The sequence below is a fragment of the Ptychodera flava genome, chromosome 10 (assembly GCF_041260155.1).
Source record: "Ptychodera flava strain L36383 chromosome 10, AS_Pfla_20210202, whole genome shotgun sequence".
Taxonomy (NCBI): Eukaryota; Metazoa; Hemichordata; class Enteropneusta; family Ptychoderidae; genus Ptychodera; species Ptychodera flava.
The window spans coordinates 42,026,011-42,045,836 of NC_091937.1; the positions used below are offsets into that span (position 1 = coordinate 42,026,011).

General features: G+C 36.9%; 1 protein-coding gene across 1 annotated transcript in view; it reads right to left on the reverse strand.

Moving 5' to 3' along the window:
- Window positions 1–243: 243 nt before the first annotated feature.
- Window positions 244–19,826, reverse strand: part of LOC139142838 (TGF-beta-activated kinase 1 and MAP3K7-binding protein 3-like) — a 42,660-nt gene continuing 23,077 nt past the window's right edge. The window contains 6 exon segments of the mRNA XM_070713005.1: window positions 244–619; window positions 1,288–1,377; window positions 4,145–4,241; window positions 4,986–5,134; window positions 12,278–13,151; window positions 13,153–13,725. Of these exon segments, the coding sequence (XP_070569106.1) occupies window positions 408–619; window positions 1,288–1,377; window positions 4,145–4,241; window positions 4,986–5,134; window positions 12,278–13,151; window positions 13,153–13,725 (1,995 nt within the window). The 3' untranslated portion in view covers window positions 244–407.

The following is a 19,826-nucleotide window of genomic DNA, read 5'->3' on the forward strand; positions in this document are numbered from 1 at the left end:
CAAAGCAAAAAGCAGCACTATTACAGTAGCAGCTAAAACAATCCTACGATAAATCATCTATAACATAGCCCTCTATGGAAGCTCAGCAGAAATACCTTATCACTTTGTTTATTTCAAGATGCAGGTTCCTTTAGTTAAAGATTTTTGGCATTATTCAGTGGCAAATAAACAATGCCATTTTTTTCTAAAATTCATTTCCTTACAAGACAGTCGCTTTCTTGCACATAAAAAATATACATGTTTTGCATGCCCAAGGGAAATAGGACAGCCCAGCAAGCATTGAACCAATCAGAAAAGCGCTTTCAGAAAAGAACTGGTTTATTTACAATTCAGAAGCAAGTGATGGAAATATTCCATGTAAGTATCAAAGACTGCTATTGGTCCACGGACCACGTCACAATTAGCACCTAGATCATCCTTGGCATTTCGCAGCATTCGCATTTGTCTAATGCTGGATGGTTGAGAAACGTACAGTGTGCACAACTCCACTGCTGTCCTTCATCAGAATCCAGTATGCCAGCTTGCTCTGTGGCTATGGCACTGATAACTTTGTGTGCAGAACTTCGTGGCGGTGGTGGTGGCGGTGGTGGTGGTGGTGGTTTTGGTGCCGATATTGGTGCTGAAAATCAAATAAAAAAAATATATTTCTTGTAACACTTTTGTTAAATACTAACGACAAGTAAAATACTTTAAATAATAAATAAGTATTTGCTATTAAATATTAGCTTAAGTTACATTTAAAGGTATACTGTCACCTGTTCCAATTTTGTCACAGTTACCATGGAAAGAGAAAATCTAACCAATCACAGATTTTAAGCGGGTGGCCGCTTTTTAAAAACAGCGCCCTCACATTGGCATTTTGAATACCAAGGAACGCCCCTTTGACCGTATATGGGCATATTTAGATTACAGGTGACTGTATACCTTTAAAATATTGAATTTAAATTCAATATTTTCATGTTTACTATTTTCATTAAAACAGAATGGTAAATATTCTATGAGAACTTCTTAGTTTTTGTTTTCCTGTTGCCACTTGTGAAAAATACGGGAATGGATATGAATAACCACAAATCCTAGGAACTTCTTCATTTCAGTCTTGGAAAGTGGGCCAACTTTTCACAAAAACTCAAACAGCACTATGAAAATCATTTGTGATGGCTTTTGATTTTACAACGTCTGAGTTTTCTGCAGTCCATACAGGAGAGCTGGCAGATAATGTTCTCCAAACAGGAGACTGAATGAAGTAATATCCTAGCCTGGTTGGTGTTTGAAAATCTAGCTACTTACAATAATCTGGTGGTTTTGGAGGCACTGGCCCTGGGGCACCTGTTGAGCCGATGTTTCCATAGAAACTACTGCTTTGATCAACAGTTGGCACTGCAAGAAAGGAGACAATTCATATTTTGATCAATCTTTAGGATTTTTTCTCTAATAAGTTGAGTATCTACATGTTGTTTATGCTGCAGAGAACAAAATAACAGCATCTGTTTGACATGCTCTATTTTTTTGAAAAGGTATAAAATTACTGTTGAAATTTAGCCCTGCTACGAAAGTGAAAAAGAATTTTCTTGTTTCAAGCATATCTCACTACCATTGATACATTGTGGGACTGAAAGGACAAAGACAGGAGGCTAAAATGTGGTCGCAATTTTGATTTTCAATTATCAATGAATTTATTTGAGATGAATTGTACAAGTAAGTGACACCTGATTTTAATTCTTGATCACAAAAGAAAATAGTTAAAATCTCTCTATGCAAGGTATGAGCAGCAAGACTGCTGAAAACTGGGCCCACACTCATCAATTTCATAAATCAACATAATCCCAGGGGGTCCACTTACTTCACGCTGACAAGCAAGGCCCCCTAAGAAAACCTTATTGTATTCATACTGAAGACTGAACCTGGTATTTTCAACCTGCCCTGTAAACAGGTCCACATTCATTATTGATAACAATAGATTTGGGCCAATCCATGGTGGTGAAAGGGTTTGGAGCACTGATCAGCAAACTGTTTGTCCTGTCAGAGTCAAAAATAGCGCCAATGGCACTTGATCACAACTGGCACATTGTGAAACTACTCTATCTCTGGGTACACCTGTACATGAAATACTGAATGGGTAGGTGCTGCGGGTTTGGAGTTTGTCAGTAAATCCACACAGAAAACAAAGTCCCGAAGTAGCGAATTCCAGCCATTTTCAAACCACACTGTTTGTCAGTGGGGTAAGCAATATTCGCAAAAATCACATTTCCAGGCTAATAGACTATGTTTTACGAAATCACACGTCCTTATTACAAAATAAAACGATCTTTGTCTTTAAATCAATGCGCCAGTAAACAGGTCCAGCAGCTAGTTATGTCATCAAGTCTGTAATGTTAAGGGTCATAACAAATGTGAGAAATCTAAAACATTAAATATGTTGTTTTTTATCAATTTTATTACCAAAAGCGCATGAAAATCTCTGATACTTTGAATCAGCCATCCTGCATATTTGTAACATTCATCAAAACTCATTTCTGTTCCACAACTCATTAAATAGTCCACAATGCAGGATTGGTGTACATTCCAAAACTACATATATGAAAGACCCCTAAAATCAATTAGTTAAAGGGGGTTAGAAATTTCCAAAAACTATCTAACCGCTGCTCCGTTTGGCTCCATTTTTCGGAATCGGAACCTTGGAATTAGTCTGAATAACTCTACCAAATATCAATGCAGTCTGTTCAGCGGTTTTTGACTTTTTGTCGTTTACGGAAAATGGACACTGTCCACCACCGGTTGAAGCTAACCCTATATCACAACTTCCAGATGTGATAATGACCTATGGTCATTATGTTAAAAAATACCGCCAATGGCGCTTGGACATAATGACCGCCTAGTATTATCGGCATTTATCAACAACCACACTCACTGTGAATTAGACAGACCACAAAGTCAATGAGCAACATATAGCTGAAAGACTATTTTTCACATTGCGATTTTAAGCTCATTTTTATGAGAAAAGAGACATGTATATGTATATGGAGAAAAAGCAGAAGACATATTTGTAAATTGTTTAAGTGACAATCATATATGCATCTCTTGACATTTTGTGGTTATAGGGTATAACAGTAGTGTAAGAATAGTGAGGTATGAATAAGTTAGTAAAGATAAGTTGACAGTAATTAAGATTACAAAATTATACACTAAGCTAAGGAAATCTGAATGAAATAAATGTTGAAAAGTTGCAAAGTCATGGTCATCTTTTGTCTAATACCTTGAGTAAGTTCATGAACTTTACATAAATCTTGCTACAGATTTGTTGCTAATGGGCAATAACTGTGTTTCAGATCATTTGAGAGCAATCTATCCATGACAGGTTTAAATTGTAATATACTTCTATTTAAAGGAGAGAAACTTCTCAAATAATTTTTTTCCCTGTAATTTGCTTGTGAGAACACATGGACAGATGCTCAGGACTCTATGCTGGTGCTACCTTGATAACTATTAACCTACAACTTGTAACGTCATTGTCTAACCTGTTCACCCCAATTTCCTGTAGACAGGTCCACACTCTCCATTGATAACAATGGGTTTGGGCCATACCATTGTAGTGAAAGACTGTAACATGTGAGGTTGTGGGGATACTTAATCTCTGGAATGTCAAAGTCTGTATATTGACTCAAGGATGTTTACTTAACAAATGCCTAGGGTCATCTCAAAAGTGAGAATCTAAACTATGAATATGTTTTTTTTTAATGCTTTTGATGCCCAAAAGACCATAGAAATCTCTTATACTTCGAATCAGCCATCCTGCATATTTCTAACATTCATCAAAACCTCATTTCTGTTCAACAACTCATAAAACAGTCCACAATGCAGGATTGGTGTACATTCCAAAACTACATGTATGAAAGACCCCTAAAATCAATTAGATAAAAGGGGGGTTAGAAATTTCCCAAAACTATCTAACCGGCGCTCCGTTTGGCTCCATTTTTCGGAATTGGAACCTTGGAACCAGTCTATGTATCAGTATCAAATATCAACGCACTCTGTTCAGCAGTTTTTGACTTTTTGTCGTTTACGGAAATGGACGACATCAAACACCGGTTGAAACCACCTCTATATCACAACTTCCAGTTGTGATAAAAAGTGCATGGCAACTTACCCTGGCCACTGTTCAAGAACTCCATCTCTCTTGACATGATCTGTATATCAGTTTGCAGGCCACGGTTGTTACTTCGAAGTCTACCTATATGTTCTGCCTGTAACCAATAGAAATTTATCATTAAATGATTTGGTAAAGTGTTGTTTCAAATGTGTCACAAAGAAAACAACAACTGCATTTATGTGAAACTTATGAAAGAAGAACAGGTCAATCAATTGAATAACAGATTGGCAGTTTATACGATTGTACAAAATTATGAAAGAGAAAGCTGGTCCTAGATAAATTATTTTCTGTCAATGGTTTGAATGTCTAGTTACTTTGCCAATGTAAAGAACACTGATACTGACAATAGGACTTACATGAGTATTTTACATTTGGTGAAGCACTGCACTGTTATGGTAAAGGTTGTGCAATTATTGTTCATAAAATTTCAATTTATTTTGTACGTTTACTTGAATTTGTAAGGTTAGTCACTCTTGTTCGTCAAAGTTTTGCAATATTCTACGTACTGGACTGAGGCATTGCATTGACCCTGCACTGAAAAATTAGCATGAACAAAATCTTCATAATATATGACACTGTCACTGTCAATTTGAAAACATCTAATTTATGCAAATTTGCATTAATTATTCATGCCACACCCACGAAAAACAAATCAGTTCTATGTACTTGATTTCATTAAAATCCAATAAGTCGTACTTGAGATATTGCATCGACAGACGGACAGACAGACAGACAGAGAGAAAGACAGAGACACATAGATACACAGACAGACATACAGACAGGCACTGGTACGACAATAGCTCACATGTGTGAACACATGAGCTAATAAAATGCTTACATTTGGCAATTGTGAGCTTCTATTTCTTCTGTCTATTAACTCTCTTTCCATTTGTTCAACTTGGTGCCTTGATTTGTCTAGTTTAGCTTTTTCTTCATCTAAGTCCCTCAGAAGCCTTTCAAATCTTGCCTGCTGATGAAGAAGGAGTGCTGTCACAGAAATTGAAATCACCAAGCATTAGTAACAGCAAAAAGATACTATTTAGATCGATATCCATTCTATGACACACTTTTAGTTTAATTCTGTTGTTATGTAGGTCATTTACCCCACACTCATCATAACCTGAGTTCAATTAGTCTAGAACATTCTCAAGGTCACTGCCCTTAATGACCTCACAACCTTGAATTCAATTAGTCATGTTTGGAATGTTCTGGAAAGTTGATTAGTTGTGTAAGAGAGATAATTTTAGAACAGTAATTAGCATGTCAATAAAAGTTCTAGATTGTTCTTATATGCCTTTATAAAAGGACGTGCACAGCTTCCAGTCAGACTTTTGGGATCGTGTCTCTTGTGTGTTACTAAACTCCAGCAGTAGTCATTCTCAAGACCTTTCAAGACCTTCACTGCCAACGCTGGATTTATACTGTGGACTTTGTGCAGTTTCAAGCCTGCAAGCCAAAGGACTGTTCATTCATCCGACTGACTGTTACAACTCTGAGACTGGAGCTTTGCCGTCCCAGCTGAGATAAGTAGTCTGTACACTTTTAAAGCTTGTACTCTATCCCTGACTTAGCAATTAGTTTTATTTTCGTAATAAATTTTGTTTAAACGTTAACTGCTGAGTTCACCCTTTTGTTCGTTTTCTCTGCACGTAACAAATTGGGGGCTCGTCCGGGATCCGAATATTTTGAGCCGTTTGACAACATTTTGCCTGCCTTTTCAAAACTACTGTATACTGTGAACTCAGCGAAATTTAATCATGGCGGAATTTAAACCAGACGAATTTATGGATGACCTTGATCAGGACACATTTAATTCCCTCAGAAAAGACAACCTCATAGCACTGGCAAATTTCCTTAAAGTAGAAGTTAAAAGATCTATGCGCAAGAGGGAAATACAGTACCGTATTGCCAAACATCTAGTTGATTTAGGCCAATTTGAGGAATCCACCCTGAAAGATTATGAGCCCAAGTCTACCTCTGAACTCAGAAAATTAGAATTAGAAATGCAGACAAATTTGGAGATCAAGAAACTAGAATTACAAATGGAAAAAGAGAGACAGGCATTAGAAAAAGAAAAAATACAAATGCAATTACAAATGGAAGAAAGACAGAGAGAGAAAGATAGGCAGGAAAGATTAGAAATGGAAGAAAGACAGAAAGAGAGGGAATTGGAAATGAAAGAAAAAGAATTACAAATGGAAGAAAGACAAAGGGAGAAAGAAAGAGAGGAAAAAGAAAAGGAAAGAGAATTAGCAGAACACCGACTGCAGTTAGAAATGAAACGTTTAGAGCTTGGACAGTCAGGAAAATTCTTCCCTTCAGACAATTTTGACATCACTAAGCATTTCAGGTTAGTTCCCCTTTCCAAGAAAAGGATGTTGATAAATATTTCCTCCATTTTGAGAAAATTGCTCAGAGTCTGAATTGGCCTAAGGAGTCCTGGTCTATGCTTTTGCAGAGTGCTTTGGTGGGTAAAGCCAGAGAAATTTACATTCAGTTGTCAGTAGAGCAGGCTTCAGATTATGATTCTGTGAAGGAATAATTCTCAAGGGCTATGAGTTGGTGCCTGAAGCTTATCGTCAGAAATTTAGGGATTGTGAGAAGGTGAAGGATCAAACTTATGTTGAATTTGCTCGAACAAAAGAACAACTGTTTGATCGTTGGTGTTCTTCGGAAAAGGTCAGTCAGAATTATGACAAATTACGACAACTTGTTTTGATTGAGGAATTTAAAAGGTGCATTCGGAGTGACATCAAAACATTTATCAATGAACAAAAGGCAGATACATTGCAGGTTGCTGCACGTTTGGCCGATGATTATTCATTGACCCACAAATCTTCATTTCTCAGCAAACCATCCCAGTCCTTTTCATACAGAAACAATGCAGGTAAATTTAACTCCTCCTTTCATCCAAGAATTTCTCAAAGGAGAGTAGGAAATCAAATGACAGCAGTTCACACAGTTCAAGTAACACTCCCACATCATCAGATCCCAAGTCTCAATCTCCTTCTGACAAACAGTTTGGTACACTTTCTTGTAATTATTGTAAGAAAGACGGCCATTTAATGTCAGAGTGTTTCAAATTGAAAAGAAAACGTGAAGGTCAAAGTGGTCAAAGTGGATCTAAGCCCACCGGCTTTATTTCTTCATCAACTCAATTAGAGTCTAATAATGTGTGCAACACATTTTCTGAGGTTAAACCCCTCTTATCCCAATTAATGAGGTCAAGGTCAATTCTTCTCAAGATAGCATTATGGGTATTTTCGAACCATTTATTCATAATGGTTTTATATCACTTTCTAGTGATTTCTCTTCCGCTACCCCTGTCAAAATTTTAAGAGATACCGGGGCTTCCCAGTCTCTTTTGTTGGCAGATACCCTGCCGTTTTCTGAAAAGTCATTTTCAGGTTCTAAAGTTCTTATTAAGGGGGTAGATTGTAATGACTACATTCCTGTTCCTCTCCATAATGTCTATTTGTCTTCGGACTTTGTTTCTGGACCTGTGGCTTTAGGTATTAGGCCTTTTTTGCCTTTTGAAGGGATTCACCTTCTTCTCGGAAACGACCTTGCTGGGGACAAGGTCATTACTAATCCACTTGTGACTGATAATCCTAGTCTAGATCAGGATCCAGAGCCAATTGAACAAGAGATACCCGATTTATTTCCTTCATGTGCCATTACTCGAGCCATGTCAAGAAAACTTCCGAGAATCAAAATACTCTCAAAAATAATGTCACAGATGTTGACTTAAATGACACCTTTCTCAGTCAGGTTTTGACACGGATCATTCCGTTATCCCTCGTGGATTTGAAACTTCCAGTAAAACTTCTGCTGACCAAAGTCAGACATTTTCTAGATCAAATCTCATTGCAGAACAACACAAAGACCCAGATATTTTGTCTTTGTTTGACAGGGTAGATGATGAAGGTAAAACTTCAGATAGCTCTGTTTCCTATTATACAAAATCTGGTATTCTCATGCGTAAATGGAGACCTCCAGACGTTTTGGTTGATGACGATTGGGCTATAAAACATCAAATTGTGGTTCCAAAGCCCTACCATGCTGAAATATTGCGCCTGGCCCATGAAACCCCTGGGCTGGTCACTTAGGAGTCAGGAAAACTTATCATAAAATTCTCAGTCACTTTTATTAGCCTAATCTCAGGCAGGATGTAGCACATTTCTGTAAAACTTGTCACACATGTCAAATGGTAGGAAAGCCGAATCAGACCATTCCAAAGGCCCCTTTACAGCCAATTCCTGCATTCCAAGAACCATTTAGTGGGATACTAATACACTGTGTTGGGCCCCTACCAAAAACAAGATCAGGAAATGAGTACATGTTGACAATTATGTGTACATCAACTCGGTTCCCCGAAGCCATACCACTGAGAAATATAAAGACAAAGACTATAGTGAGAGCTTTAGTCAAATTTTTCACTTTATTCGGCCTCCCTAAATGTGTCCAGTCCGATCAAGGCTCCAACTTTATGTCTGGAATTTTTCAACAAGTAATGGATCAGCTAGGCATTAAACAGTATAGGTCATCCGCCTATCATCCAGAAAGTCAGGGTGCTCTTGAGCGATTTCATCAAACTTTGAAAAACATGATTAGGACCTACTGTTTTGACACAGAGAAGCAGTGGGATGAAGGAATTCATTTTCTGCTCTTTGCTGTTAGAGAGTCAATTCAAGAGTCTCTTGGTTTTAGCCCATTTGAGCTTGTATTTGGACATACAGTCCGTGGCCCACTTAAGCTCGTTAAAGAGAAATTCCTATCAGACGATGATGATTGTCTGAATATTTTGCAATATGTGTCAGATTTTCGTACAAAACTCTCTAAAGCATGTGAATTAGCCAGAGAAAATCTTGAGTCATCTCAGCAGTCAATGAAAACCAAATACGATAAAAACACCTCAAAACGGAAGTTTGAACCAGGTCAAAAAGTTCTTGTTCTACTTCCGGTTCCTGGCAAACCACTCCATGCTCGTTAACTTTGGGCCATATCTAATTGATAAGAAATTGAGTGATTTAAATTACATCATAATAACACCTGACAGGCGAAAACAAAAACAGCTATGTCACATAAATATGCTTAAGCCATATTTTGATAGGGATAATCCTACTATAACTCAGCCTGTCAGTGCAGTCAGTTCAAACCATTATGAAGATAGTGATACTGAAACTGACTTGAGTGAAAATACTCTAAACTCAAAGCTGGGCTCGGTCAAGCTTCAGAACTCAGAAATCCTGGAGAAGCTGGAGTCTACAAAGTTGGCACACCTCCAGCCAGAACAACAACAACAGCTGAAAGAACCAATCCATGAACATTTGTTCCCAGACATTCCAACAAGGACAAACATCATCTATCACAACGAAGATGTCTGCGACAGTAAATTCAATGGAACAACATCGAGACAGACTGAATCCTGCGAAAGCGGAATATCTCCAGGAGGAAGCCAAGTATTTGCCGAACAATGACTTTATAGAACTCAATACAAATAACCGGACTTTGCCATGCATACTTTATGCCAAATTCAGTGCCATTTCAAGTTTTCCAATACCAAATTGCAAGAGGATAGTCATGGGACCGATCATCCTGTTTGCTATTTTTAACAAATTTAGCAAATTTAACAAATCCCAGAGAAACTAATCCCAGAGAAACTACTCTACAATTGAAAAAGAGTGTTTATCTTTGATATTAGCTTTACAGCATTTTGAAGTTTATGTTACTTCTTCAAATCAGCCAATAGTGGTTTATATTGATGACAACCCTCTTGTTTTTCTGCAGAAATTTAAAGGCAAAAATCAGAGATTGCTAAGATGGAGTTTAATGTTACAGGAGTTTAATCTTGACATTAGACATATCAAAGGCAGAGACAATTTAATTGCAGACTGTCTCTCTCGTATTTAGAGTTTATTGCTGTTCACTTTCAAGAAATTTTATTGTTGTTCACTTTCAAGAAATTTTACTTTAGAGTAAAAAAAAAAACAAATTTTGAGTACTTAAATCTTTTTCAAGATTACATTTGCAAAAGAAAGATTTTTCTTTGAAAAATTTTCTTTTTTTTTGAAGAGGGGGTGTGTTATGTAGGTCATTTCCCCCCACACTCATCATGACCTGAGTTCAATTAGTCTAGAACATTCTCAAGGTCACTGCCCTTAATGACCTCACAACCTTGAATTCAATTAGTCATGTTTGGAATGTTCTGGAAAGTTGATTAGTTGTGTAAGAGAGATAATTTTAGAACAGTAATTAGCATGTCATAAAAGTTCTAGATTGTTCTTATATGCCTTTATAAAAGGGACGTGCACAGCTTCCAGTCAGACTTTTGGGATCGTGTCTCTTGTGTGTTACTAAACTCCAGCAGTAGTCATTCTCAAGACCTTTCAAGACCTTCACTGCCAACGCTGGATTTATACTGTGGACTTTGTGCAGTTTCAAGCCTGCAAGCCAAAGGACTGTTCATTCATCCGACTGACTGTTACAACTCTGAGACTGGAGCTTTGCCGTCCCAGCTGAGATAAGTAGTCTGTACACTTTTAAAGCTTGTACTCTATCCCTGACTTAGCAATTAGTTTTATTTTCGTAATAAATTTTGTTTAAACGTTAACTGCTGAGTTCACCCTTTTGTTCGTTTTCTCTGCACGTAACACTGTTCTTTATCATCATTTATCTGCACCATTAACCTTTACGCCAATCAAGCTCACACTCAACTTTGTAGACATCAAACATTTGGCAATCTAATAAAGGTACAAGAATATGAAAGCTTTTGTTTCGGTACAATGTTAGTTGAATAACTAACATACAGTTACGTGGAAAACGGCTACTTCCTTTCACTCTAAGAATTTTCTGCAAAAGACTGCAACATAAACACAAATGACATGCATCTTTCAGGTCTATGTGAAATTGCATCTAATCACATTTTCTGATTTTTGTCAATCTCAAAAACCAATTCATTCATTCATTCATTCATTCATTCATTCATTCATTCATCAGGCAAGAAAAAGATTATTATCTCTTGAATTTTCCTGGCAAAACAACGACAGCACACACTGTTTTCTGGCAATGTGCAGCAGTTCAGAAGATGATGTCTAATTGGATAGATTGTTTTTATTTATAGCAACTTATGGTGTCTGAAACTACAGTAGAGTTATTGTGTACCTGATTGGCAGTTTGGAAGTAATTCAATGAGAACAAAGAGTTTCAGCTACCAATCAGCTAAGTTTCCAAAATGCTGCACATTGGCCAAAAATTTTCACATTCTTAGGAACAAGTAAACTTGCCCAATAATTTTATGACATCGAATGAAGAGTCCCTCCAAGTACATATCTTTAGATTGTTGAAATAGAATACAAATGTTTTCTACAAATTTGAATGAGTTGAAATACACAATACAAACGCTGATTAATGATCAAGCACTAGAATAATTGCTGTGAAGGAGAATGTCTGATAATCTCTGTGGCATTTTCAAATAATGTTCCAAATTCAGTAAAAGGAGTACAGGGTAATTCTACTTTTGCTAATTCATAGTACTGTTTGTCACCTTCCTCTGGCTGAAATTTGTACTATATTCACCCAAGTATACACCGATAATTTGGCAATACATAACAGCTGTTATACTAGGGCACAAGCTTACACTTGGATGAGTGCAGTAAAGGTAATAATGAATAGTTTTGTCAGTTGAGCTTGGTCAATATTTCTTAAGGTACAATACGCCTCATGGACTGAAATTTGGACTCTCAAACTTTTACAATACTTGTTTGGCCTATCACTTGAGGGGGCTACATTTTGTAGTTTATCGAGTAAATATAGTTTGATCTTTGTGAAAATCAAAAATTTCATTTTTCCTCAGAGACAACATACGGGATTTAAGCCATTGTATATCCAAAATGTCAGTAAATATCAGGTAATTTGTTTCCCTTGCACCAGCTTTTGCATGGTGACTCCTGATTTGTATTCTTGATTTCAAAAAGGAATGGTTCAAAGATTCCTTACGGAAAGTTTGGGGAAAAGTTTGAGTCTTTCAATTTTGAGGCGTGCACTACCTTAATTTTTCTACAACTACTGATGGCAACATTTGTGACTTATCTGAAATTGAATATTTCAGAGAAGAAGACACTCTGATACCTTGTGTATATGCATAGTCCTCCTGTTCTTTGGTAAGCCCTGCTGTCTGTGCCGAAGGTGGTGGTTGACCTGGGTACTGAGAAATTGCTTCATCTAAAGGACTCTCAAGTAAGCTACTATGGCTAGACGCTGGCGACAAAGGTTGTATTGGAGGTGGTGGAGTTGCCGTGCCATCTATGCTACGATTCAAAATATCCTCCTCTCCCCTGGTAGGAGTGGCACTTAGAATCTGGTTTAAGTTCGATATTGGCTGCTTTGGCGTAAATCTGTACGTGCTTGTGACTCTATTGTTACTGTCTGAGGTGCCACCTGGAGTTGGTTGAGTAGGAGAGGGAGATGCAATTTGAAAAGTCACGTTGTGGGCATTGGATGAGCTGCTCGGATGAGTGGGTCCACTCTGAGGCGGGAGTTTGTAATAATGCAATGAGGTGGCGCTGTACGAAGGCTTGTGTGGAGAAGGGCTTCCTCCGCCAGCGCTGCCGGAATACTGAGATTGATTGCTTGGAGCATAGTTGATATATTGACGAGCTCCGGGACTTGTAAACTGCTGCTGGTGATGGGGGGGCCCGGCGCTGCTTGGACTTGCGTACTGTTGAGGTCCAGCTATGCCAGGGCCGGTGTGATGTTGGTGTGTATGCCCACCGTACTGTTGATGTCCCGTGACGCCAGGACTGGTGTACTGCTGGTGTGCGCTGCTGACATACTGTTGCTGCTGGTGCGTTGCAGCGCTAGCACCACCATACTGTTGCTGTTCGTACTGTTGTCCTCCCACATAGTGTTGTGCATGACTGCCATACTGTGGCTGACTTGGAGTTCTATTGCTACTACTTGTGTAATGTTGAGGGGGGTGTAGGCCAGGGGTGGACATTCCCTGAACTAACGTAATGTTTCTGAGGAGTTCCATGGCCTGGATAGTGAATATTTCTTGTGGGCGTGGTGCTCACGTAATGTTGTGGGGGTTGGTAGTACGACATAGATGCAGTTGAACTGCTCGGAGATGTAAAACTCCCAGACGGACTGCGGTTGTATGGCGTGTGTACTGGAGACTTTGTATACTGCGACGTATGCTGTTGTTGCGAGACGTTTGTCGAGTACGTTGAAGTGTACTGTGGTGGACTGTTCTGATAGCTTTGATCAAAGGGGCGGTAATTCTGCACTACAGGAGCAGACTGGGGTTCTACCAACTGTTCAGTACTCCCTCTAAACTCCTGCGCACTCATGCTATGCATCAACACACCTGGCGCACTTTTGACACTAGAGTTTGACAAACGTCTTTCATCTTGCTGACTTGATGTACTTGAAGCAGAAGATGGCCGAGTGTCCTGTAAATGTAAATTTTGCATCTGGTTTGACATTGGTATCGTCACTGCACTCTGATACTCTCCATACATGTATTTTGGACTTTCCTTTTCCAGTTCAGCGATGCATCTATCGATATCATAGGGGTTCTGAAAATGGCACAGAACCATGAAAGAATTAGTTGAAGTGCTGATACAAAACAATCGTACAAATCACAAGTTTTACTTTATTAAAAATCCAGTACTCTTTGCAATACACCTGCAAGTAATACCCTTTACAAATTTGAGAAACCATTTCTGAAGACTTAAGTGATTAGTTTAACTTATCATTATATGTTACAATACTAAAACATTTATTTTCGATGAAAATAGATTTTTTAAAAATTTATGACTGTGATTCAACTGTTTTTCCATGTGTTTAATTTGATGAACAAACTTTCAATGTCCAAATAAATGTATATAAATACTATAAATTACTATAAATGTACATATTCCATGTATTATGTATATATTATTATACTATTATATATATGTGATATAAAGGCTAGGATCATTGAAACTTCTCTGTAACATTTCTCAGGAACATGGAATTCTTTATCACAAATCTCCGACGACACCAGAAACCATAATGTATGCCATAAAAGATAAAACATGAGAGCCTAAAATGGTAAAGTAAACATTCCCAAGATCTTAGAAGAATTGATTTTACATTGTGTTTTACAAATGTAAGGCTTTGCTCTCCACAGTTTAGAACTTCATTAAAGCACAGTCATGTGTGGAGGGATTGTGACTGAAGGCAGTCATGTCTGTTTTATGTCTTTGTTAATCCTGACAAAAAACCTCTGACATTTAATTTGCATAACATTTACATAGCATTTGCATAGCATTTGCATAATAACTGGTTTGTATAAATCCGAATCACAATATTGCAATGATCCAGTATACCAAGGTATAAAAGCAAGTAAAAAGTCTGACAACTATACACTTGGATAATCCCTAGATTGTATGGTCTGAGATTTAAGATATCTCTGTTTAACAATCTAGCAAACATATCCCTACATGTCAAATTGATAGATCCCAGAACGCAGCTTCCTGCCCATGGTAAAAAAATCTCATCTATTGTTCCACGGCTGTATTTATCTGTTGTTTATCTCTGTCCACTACAATAACAGACATACTCCATTCATCAAAATTAAGAAAAAAGAATCTAACAATTGTGCTTGAGCACAATGCTGTTTTGTAGTCCTGTGCATTCTTATATCAGTGGAGCTATCAGTTTCAAAATGTCAAAGGTTTATTGTCAGGACCAAACAACCATTAATTCCGCCCACACATTTACCACTGGTACCTTAGAGTCAACCAAAGGAAAAAACCTATGAAATCTACAAATACATATAAATCGCTCAAACCCCTACATATAAAAAGACCTATAGAGAAAGTCAAAATTGCGAGATACAAATTCCGTGGAAATGAATACAAGGGTATTTAGATTCCGAAGACAAATGAAATGAAATAAGAAATGAGATCTCCAGTGAAGCACACAGTGAATGCTTCAGGCTACAAAGTGGGAGCTCCCACTGGGGCATGTGTTGTATTTACTTAGCTGCAAACTTCCTTCTGTGTCTGACAACTTCGCTGGCAAAACTGTCAAAAATCAGGCCCATTCATGAAACAAGTTTTTCACTTTCTGCCCGTTCATTCTAGCCTTTGGGCAGAGAGTCAAAATGCCGTTGCCCTGCCAAGTTTCCTCTGCCCTGTGTTAGGACAGGGCATTGAACCCACTAGGAAAGCAAGTGTAATTATTTGCATTGCATTAAAAGGTAAGGTCAAGGTTATCTGTTAATAAGAGTTTGGCCCTGTGCTGATTAATATCAATGAAATTCTACTCAGAAATATTTTACTACTGGCGGGTATACATTATGTAGGACAGCCTCAAATATACACTAGGTGAACGTTTGGCCTGTTCAATGGCTTTGCTGATAATTCTTCTCATACATATGGACAGGCTTCATTAATAAGACCATGAATATTTTATTTTTTCTGATGAACGACTTTGTTGGATATTCAAACACTGATTTTGCCATTTTATCGTTTAGACTTGTCAAAGTCCCATTAGCAGTAATCTTTACCTATTTTCCATTGTTTCAACTTTTTAAGTACCATATAGTTTCCTTTTCTACCAGTACTCCATAAATCATGTAAAAATGCTCAGCGTTGAACTTGTCAATACAACTTGCAAGTTGAACTTGCCTATACAGCTTGCAATACATGTATATAATGTCAAATTTTATCGTTGGCCAACACCTCAATTTACCCACTACCATAAAACATTTTGCAAAGGACTTTAATTACATCAGCAAAGTTGTCTATAACACTTCATTTAGTTAATATTTGCTCTCTAGCTGCAACAGGACTTAAATGCATGAAAATTTTGCTTCAAATTGTCCAGAAAATTGACTTAGGCTGTCTGGCTATTTTAAAGCCACAGCTAGTAAAATCAGTATATTATATCAATAATTTTTTTTAATAAACTGTAATTTTTATACTTCCTTATCACTTGACATCTGCAACACCTCTGTACAAAATCATGTGAGTCAAAAGATATCTATTGATGTGGAATATGAGAGGGACATTTGGTCTAAAAAGGATGAAGACTCTTAGGACATTGAGCTTTACACAGTTTTGACCTAAATTAATTTAGACTGGCTGTTACCATACAGAGGGCACATTTTTCCAACATAAAGAAATCATGTGATATGTCACAAATGTTATAGAAATTTGTTAAAAATAGTGTCAATGACACTGTCCTCCCATTTTGCAGCGATACTAACTACTAGTACACACATGACATTGCATTCTAACAGGTTGACTAAGAAAATTCCATTGCAAGTCCAAATTAATCTTATACCCCAGCAATATGAAATGCTCCATCTCATAATGACTTTTACACGTCTGACAAAACAACCCTAGGATCAAGACTATCATGTTTTTACAGCAATCCAACAAATACTTTGGGAGAAAATGATTTTTGACAAAAAATGGAAAATATTGCCCCAAAAATACAAATATGAAAATTTCACCACAATTTGAACAAATCTGACAAAGGTCAACCCTAGGATCATACATACAAGTTTTCAAGGCAATGGGATGAGTGCTTTCAGAAAAGATTTTTTTAACAAAAAACGGGAAAATCGCCCAAAAAATACAACTTTAAAAATTTCACCACAATTTGAAGAAATGTAACTTAAGTCACTATAAAGAGCCTGCATACCAAGTTCCAACCAAATCTGACCAGTGGTTACAGGGTTTTAGCAATTTGCAGGATTTTTCCTTTTTTCCCCTTCATTTGCATATTTTGGACTTTGACATGTTTATTTCAACAAACATCTCCACCCCTCGATGCACCTGTCCACCAAATACTAAGATGGTAGGTGCTGCGATTTAGGAGTTTTTAATGTTGACAGACATACATAATAACTAACATACATACATACATACATACATACATACAGACAGATCATAGACCCTCCAAAAAACGCGGGTCTACAGACAGACAGACAGACAGACAAACAGATAGACATGCATACATTTATTTTTACAGCTTTTAACCTCCAACAGCCTACCAACTTGTCAATATTAGCTTGATCAACTTGATACTACTGCTTATAATAATATAAATGAGAGTTAACTACATTCTAATTAAAGTAAACAAGACTTGCTTATCAACATTTACGTCATAAAAAACAGCATATCTGTCAGGTTATAAAGAATCTTCAGCTGGTTATCTTTATCAGTATTTCATCCTATTAACCAAGCACATTTTAACTTTCAAATTAACATTGCAAGTAAGTTCTGTTGAATAAGTTAAGACTGTAAGTACTCAGAGAAAGCACACTGAAGAGACAAATGTTTGCAACTTAAGAAGTTCAAGGTCATCAAAAGCATGATAAGGAATCATGTTACACTTTCATTGCACTGTTTACACAGATTGCATAATTGCTATAAATAGTACATGAGGAATCTTACAGTCCAGCTTTACCATAAAAACCCTATCACTTTGACCACTCTTTTAATTGACCACTCTATTTTTTTCCTCAAAAAGTAATTTTATTTTATCCTTACCAAGTCAACCATAAATGGAAATTAGAACTTTCTCTATCTCTATCTCTATTGACTATTTTGAGCAATATCTTTTAGATAACATACAGAGCACAATAAATGACGGTTCAGAATATGTCAAAGTTGGGATTCAGGAAAGTTGCCTTTACATGTTTTAATCCTCCAAGATGGTCAGCATTTCACCATAAACTGTCAAAAAAGTTGAACATTCTAATAATTCTACACTAAAATTATTTTGGCTTTGTTGATATCCTCATTAATTCAATTATTTAAAATCATATTAATTATTTTTTTCTGGGTGAATTGATAGGGTTTACACAGTACAAGAGTTATATACAATGTAAGTCAAATTCAGTTAAATATCAATTACCGTCTAACATTGCATCATTCCTATAAATAGCACCTCAGCCTGGAACAGCACGATCATAATCTGCTCATTCACACACAGGCAGTACTTGACTTTGAATGAATGACCTAATACATTTCACCTATGTACCAAATTTGAAAGCATGGCAAAAAGTACCACAAAATTTGCAAATTTCAGCTTGAGTTCACAGAGTCATCTTCAGGTCACTTCTAGGAACCTGCACACCCAATTAGAAAGTAATGGCATACACAGTTTCAAAGAAGATTTTTTTAACAAAATATGGCAAAAATTGCCCAAAAATACAAATATGCAAATTGTGCCATAATTTTGATGAATTCTATTTTCAGTTTTCACAAGGTACCAGCACGCCAAATTTTAAAGCGATCCAACCATTGGTTTAAGAGGAAAAGATTTTTTACTAAAATGCCAAAAAAAGAAAAAAAAATCATTAAAAATAGAAAGCATCAAATATTGACATCAAATCTAAAGTTTAAATGAGTTGGGCCCAAGGTACCTAAAACCCAAATATGACAATGATCAGATGAGTAGTTCCTGAGTTATTGATTTTTGACCATTTTCGCTTTTTTTGTACCTCATTAGCATATCTATCGGCCTAAAAAGTTCATTTTAACAACGGCACATCTACATCATATATGGCATCACTACACCAAAAATCAGCTCAATACGTGCAGCGGTTTTTGAGTTTTTGCGTTGGACGGACAGACATCCATACATACATACATACATACATACATACAGACAGACATCTCACATACAGACTTTTTTCAACCATATAACCTCCCATTGCCATATATGTATGGCAAATGGGAGGTAAAATCAAATGCAATCTGAATCCCTGAAAAACACACGCATTATAAGATAAATAATGTATGACTTTTATAGGAGTAGCACATGACCTCAAGATGTGTAACCTATGATCTACAAGACAGTAACCCATGACCTCTAGATAACCTTTGACCTATGAAGGGAGTAACCTATGAGTATGAGTACAAAATATGATATGGTTGCACAGGTTTGAGAGTTCACTCCCTTGACTAGATGATAAGACACATGGTATTGATCAGGTGACAAAATAACAGATTAAAATAAACCACAACTTTGCACAGAATAACCTGAGTTATGCGAAAATGAAATAATTTATATGTAATACATCATCCCATCTTAAAATATACCCTGACAAATGGGTACTTGATTAATTGAAGCATTTTATCCATCTAATTAAAGTCATAGCAGTCTGCCTTTTCTGTTTGCCAGGTTTATCAGTCAATCCTCGAAGAATGCAAATATAATCAGCTGTCCTTGTTCATGCTTATGAAATGACAATAAATCACTGTGATTACATGTGTACAGCTGAACTTTATAGCGGAATAAAATAGGAAGCCATGCAGCCAGACATTCTGTGTCAAATCATCAGAAAAAATTGAAGTGCAATACGTAGAAAGGTAAAAATATATGTTTTCCAGAAAATGCATATTCTTATCAGTATATTATTACAAAAGGAAGCAGTATAATTGAAAAATTACTCATGTTAAGAGGAAAGAATTTAAAAAATTAAGATTTGGTTGAAGGTATGTGTTTGTTACACAGGGTAGGATTTGAGTATTGCCACACACACACACACACACACACATGCCATGATTGATGTCAGGTATGTGGCTGGCACCCACCTAACCTCCTCAACTCCTACTGCCACTTAAAGCCCTAGTTTATACAAATATCAAGTTAATCTCGTTCATCCTCAATT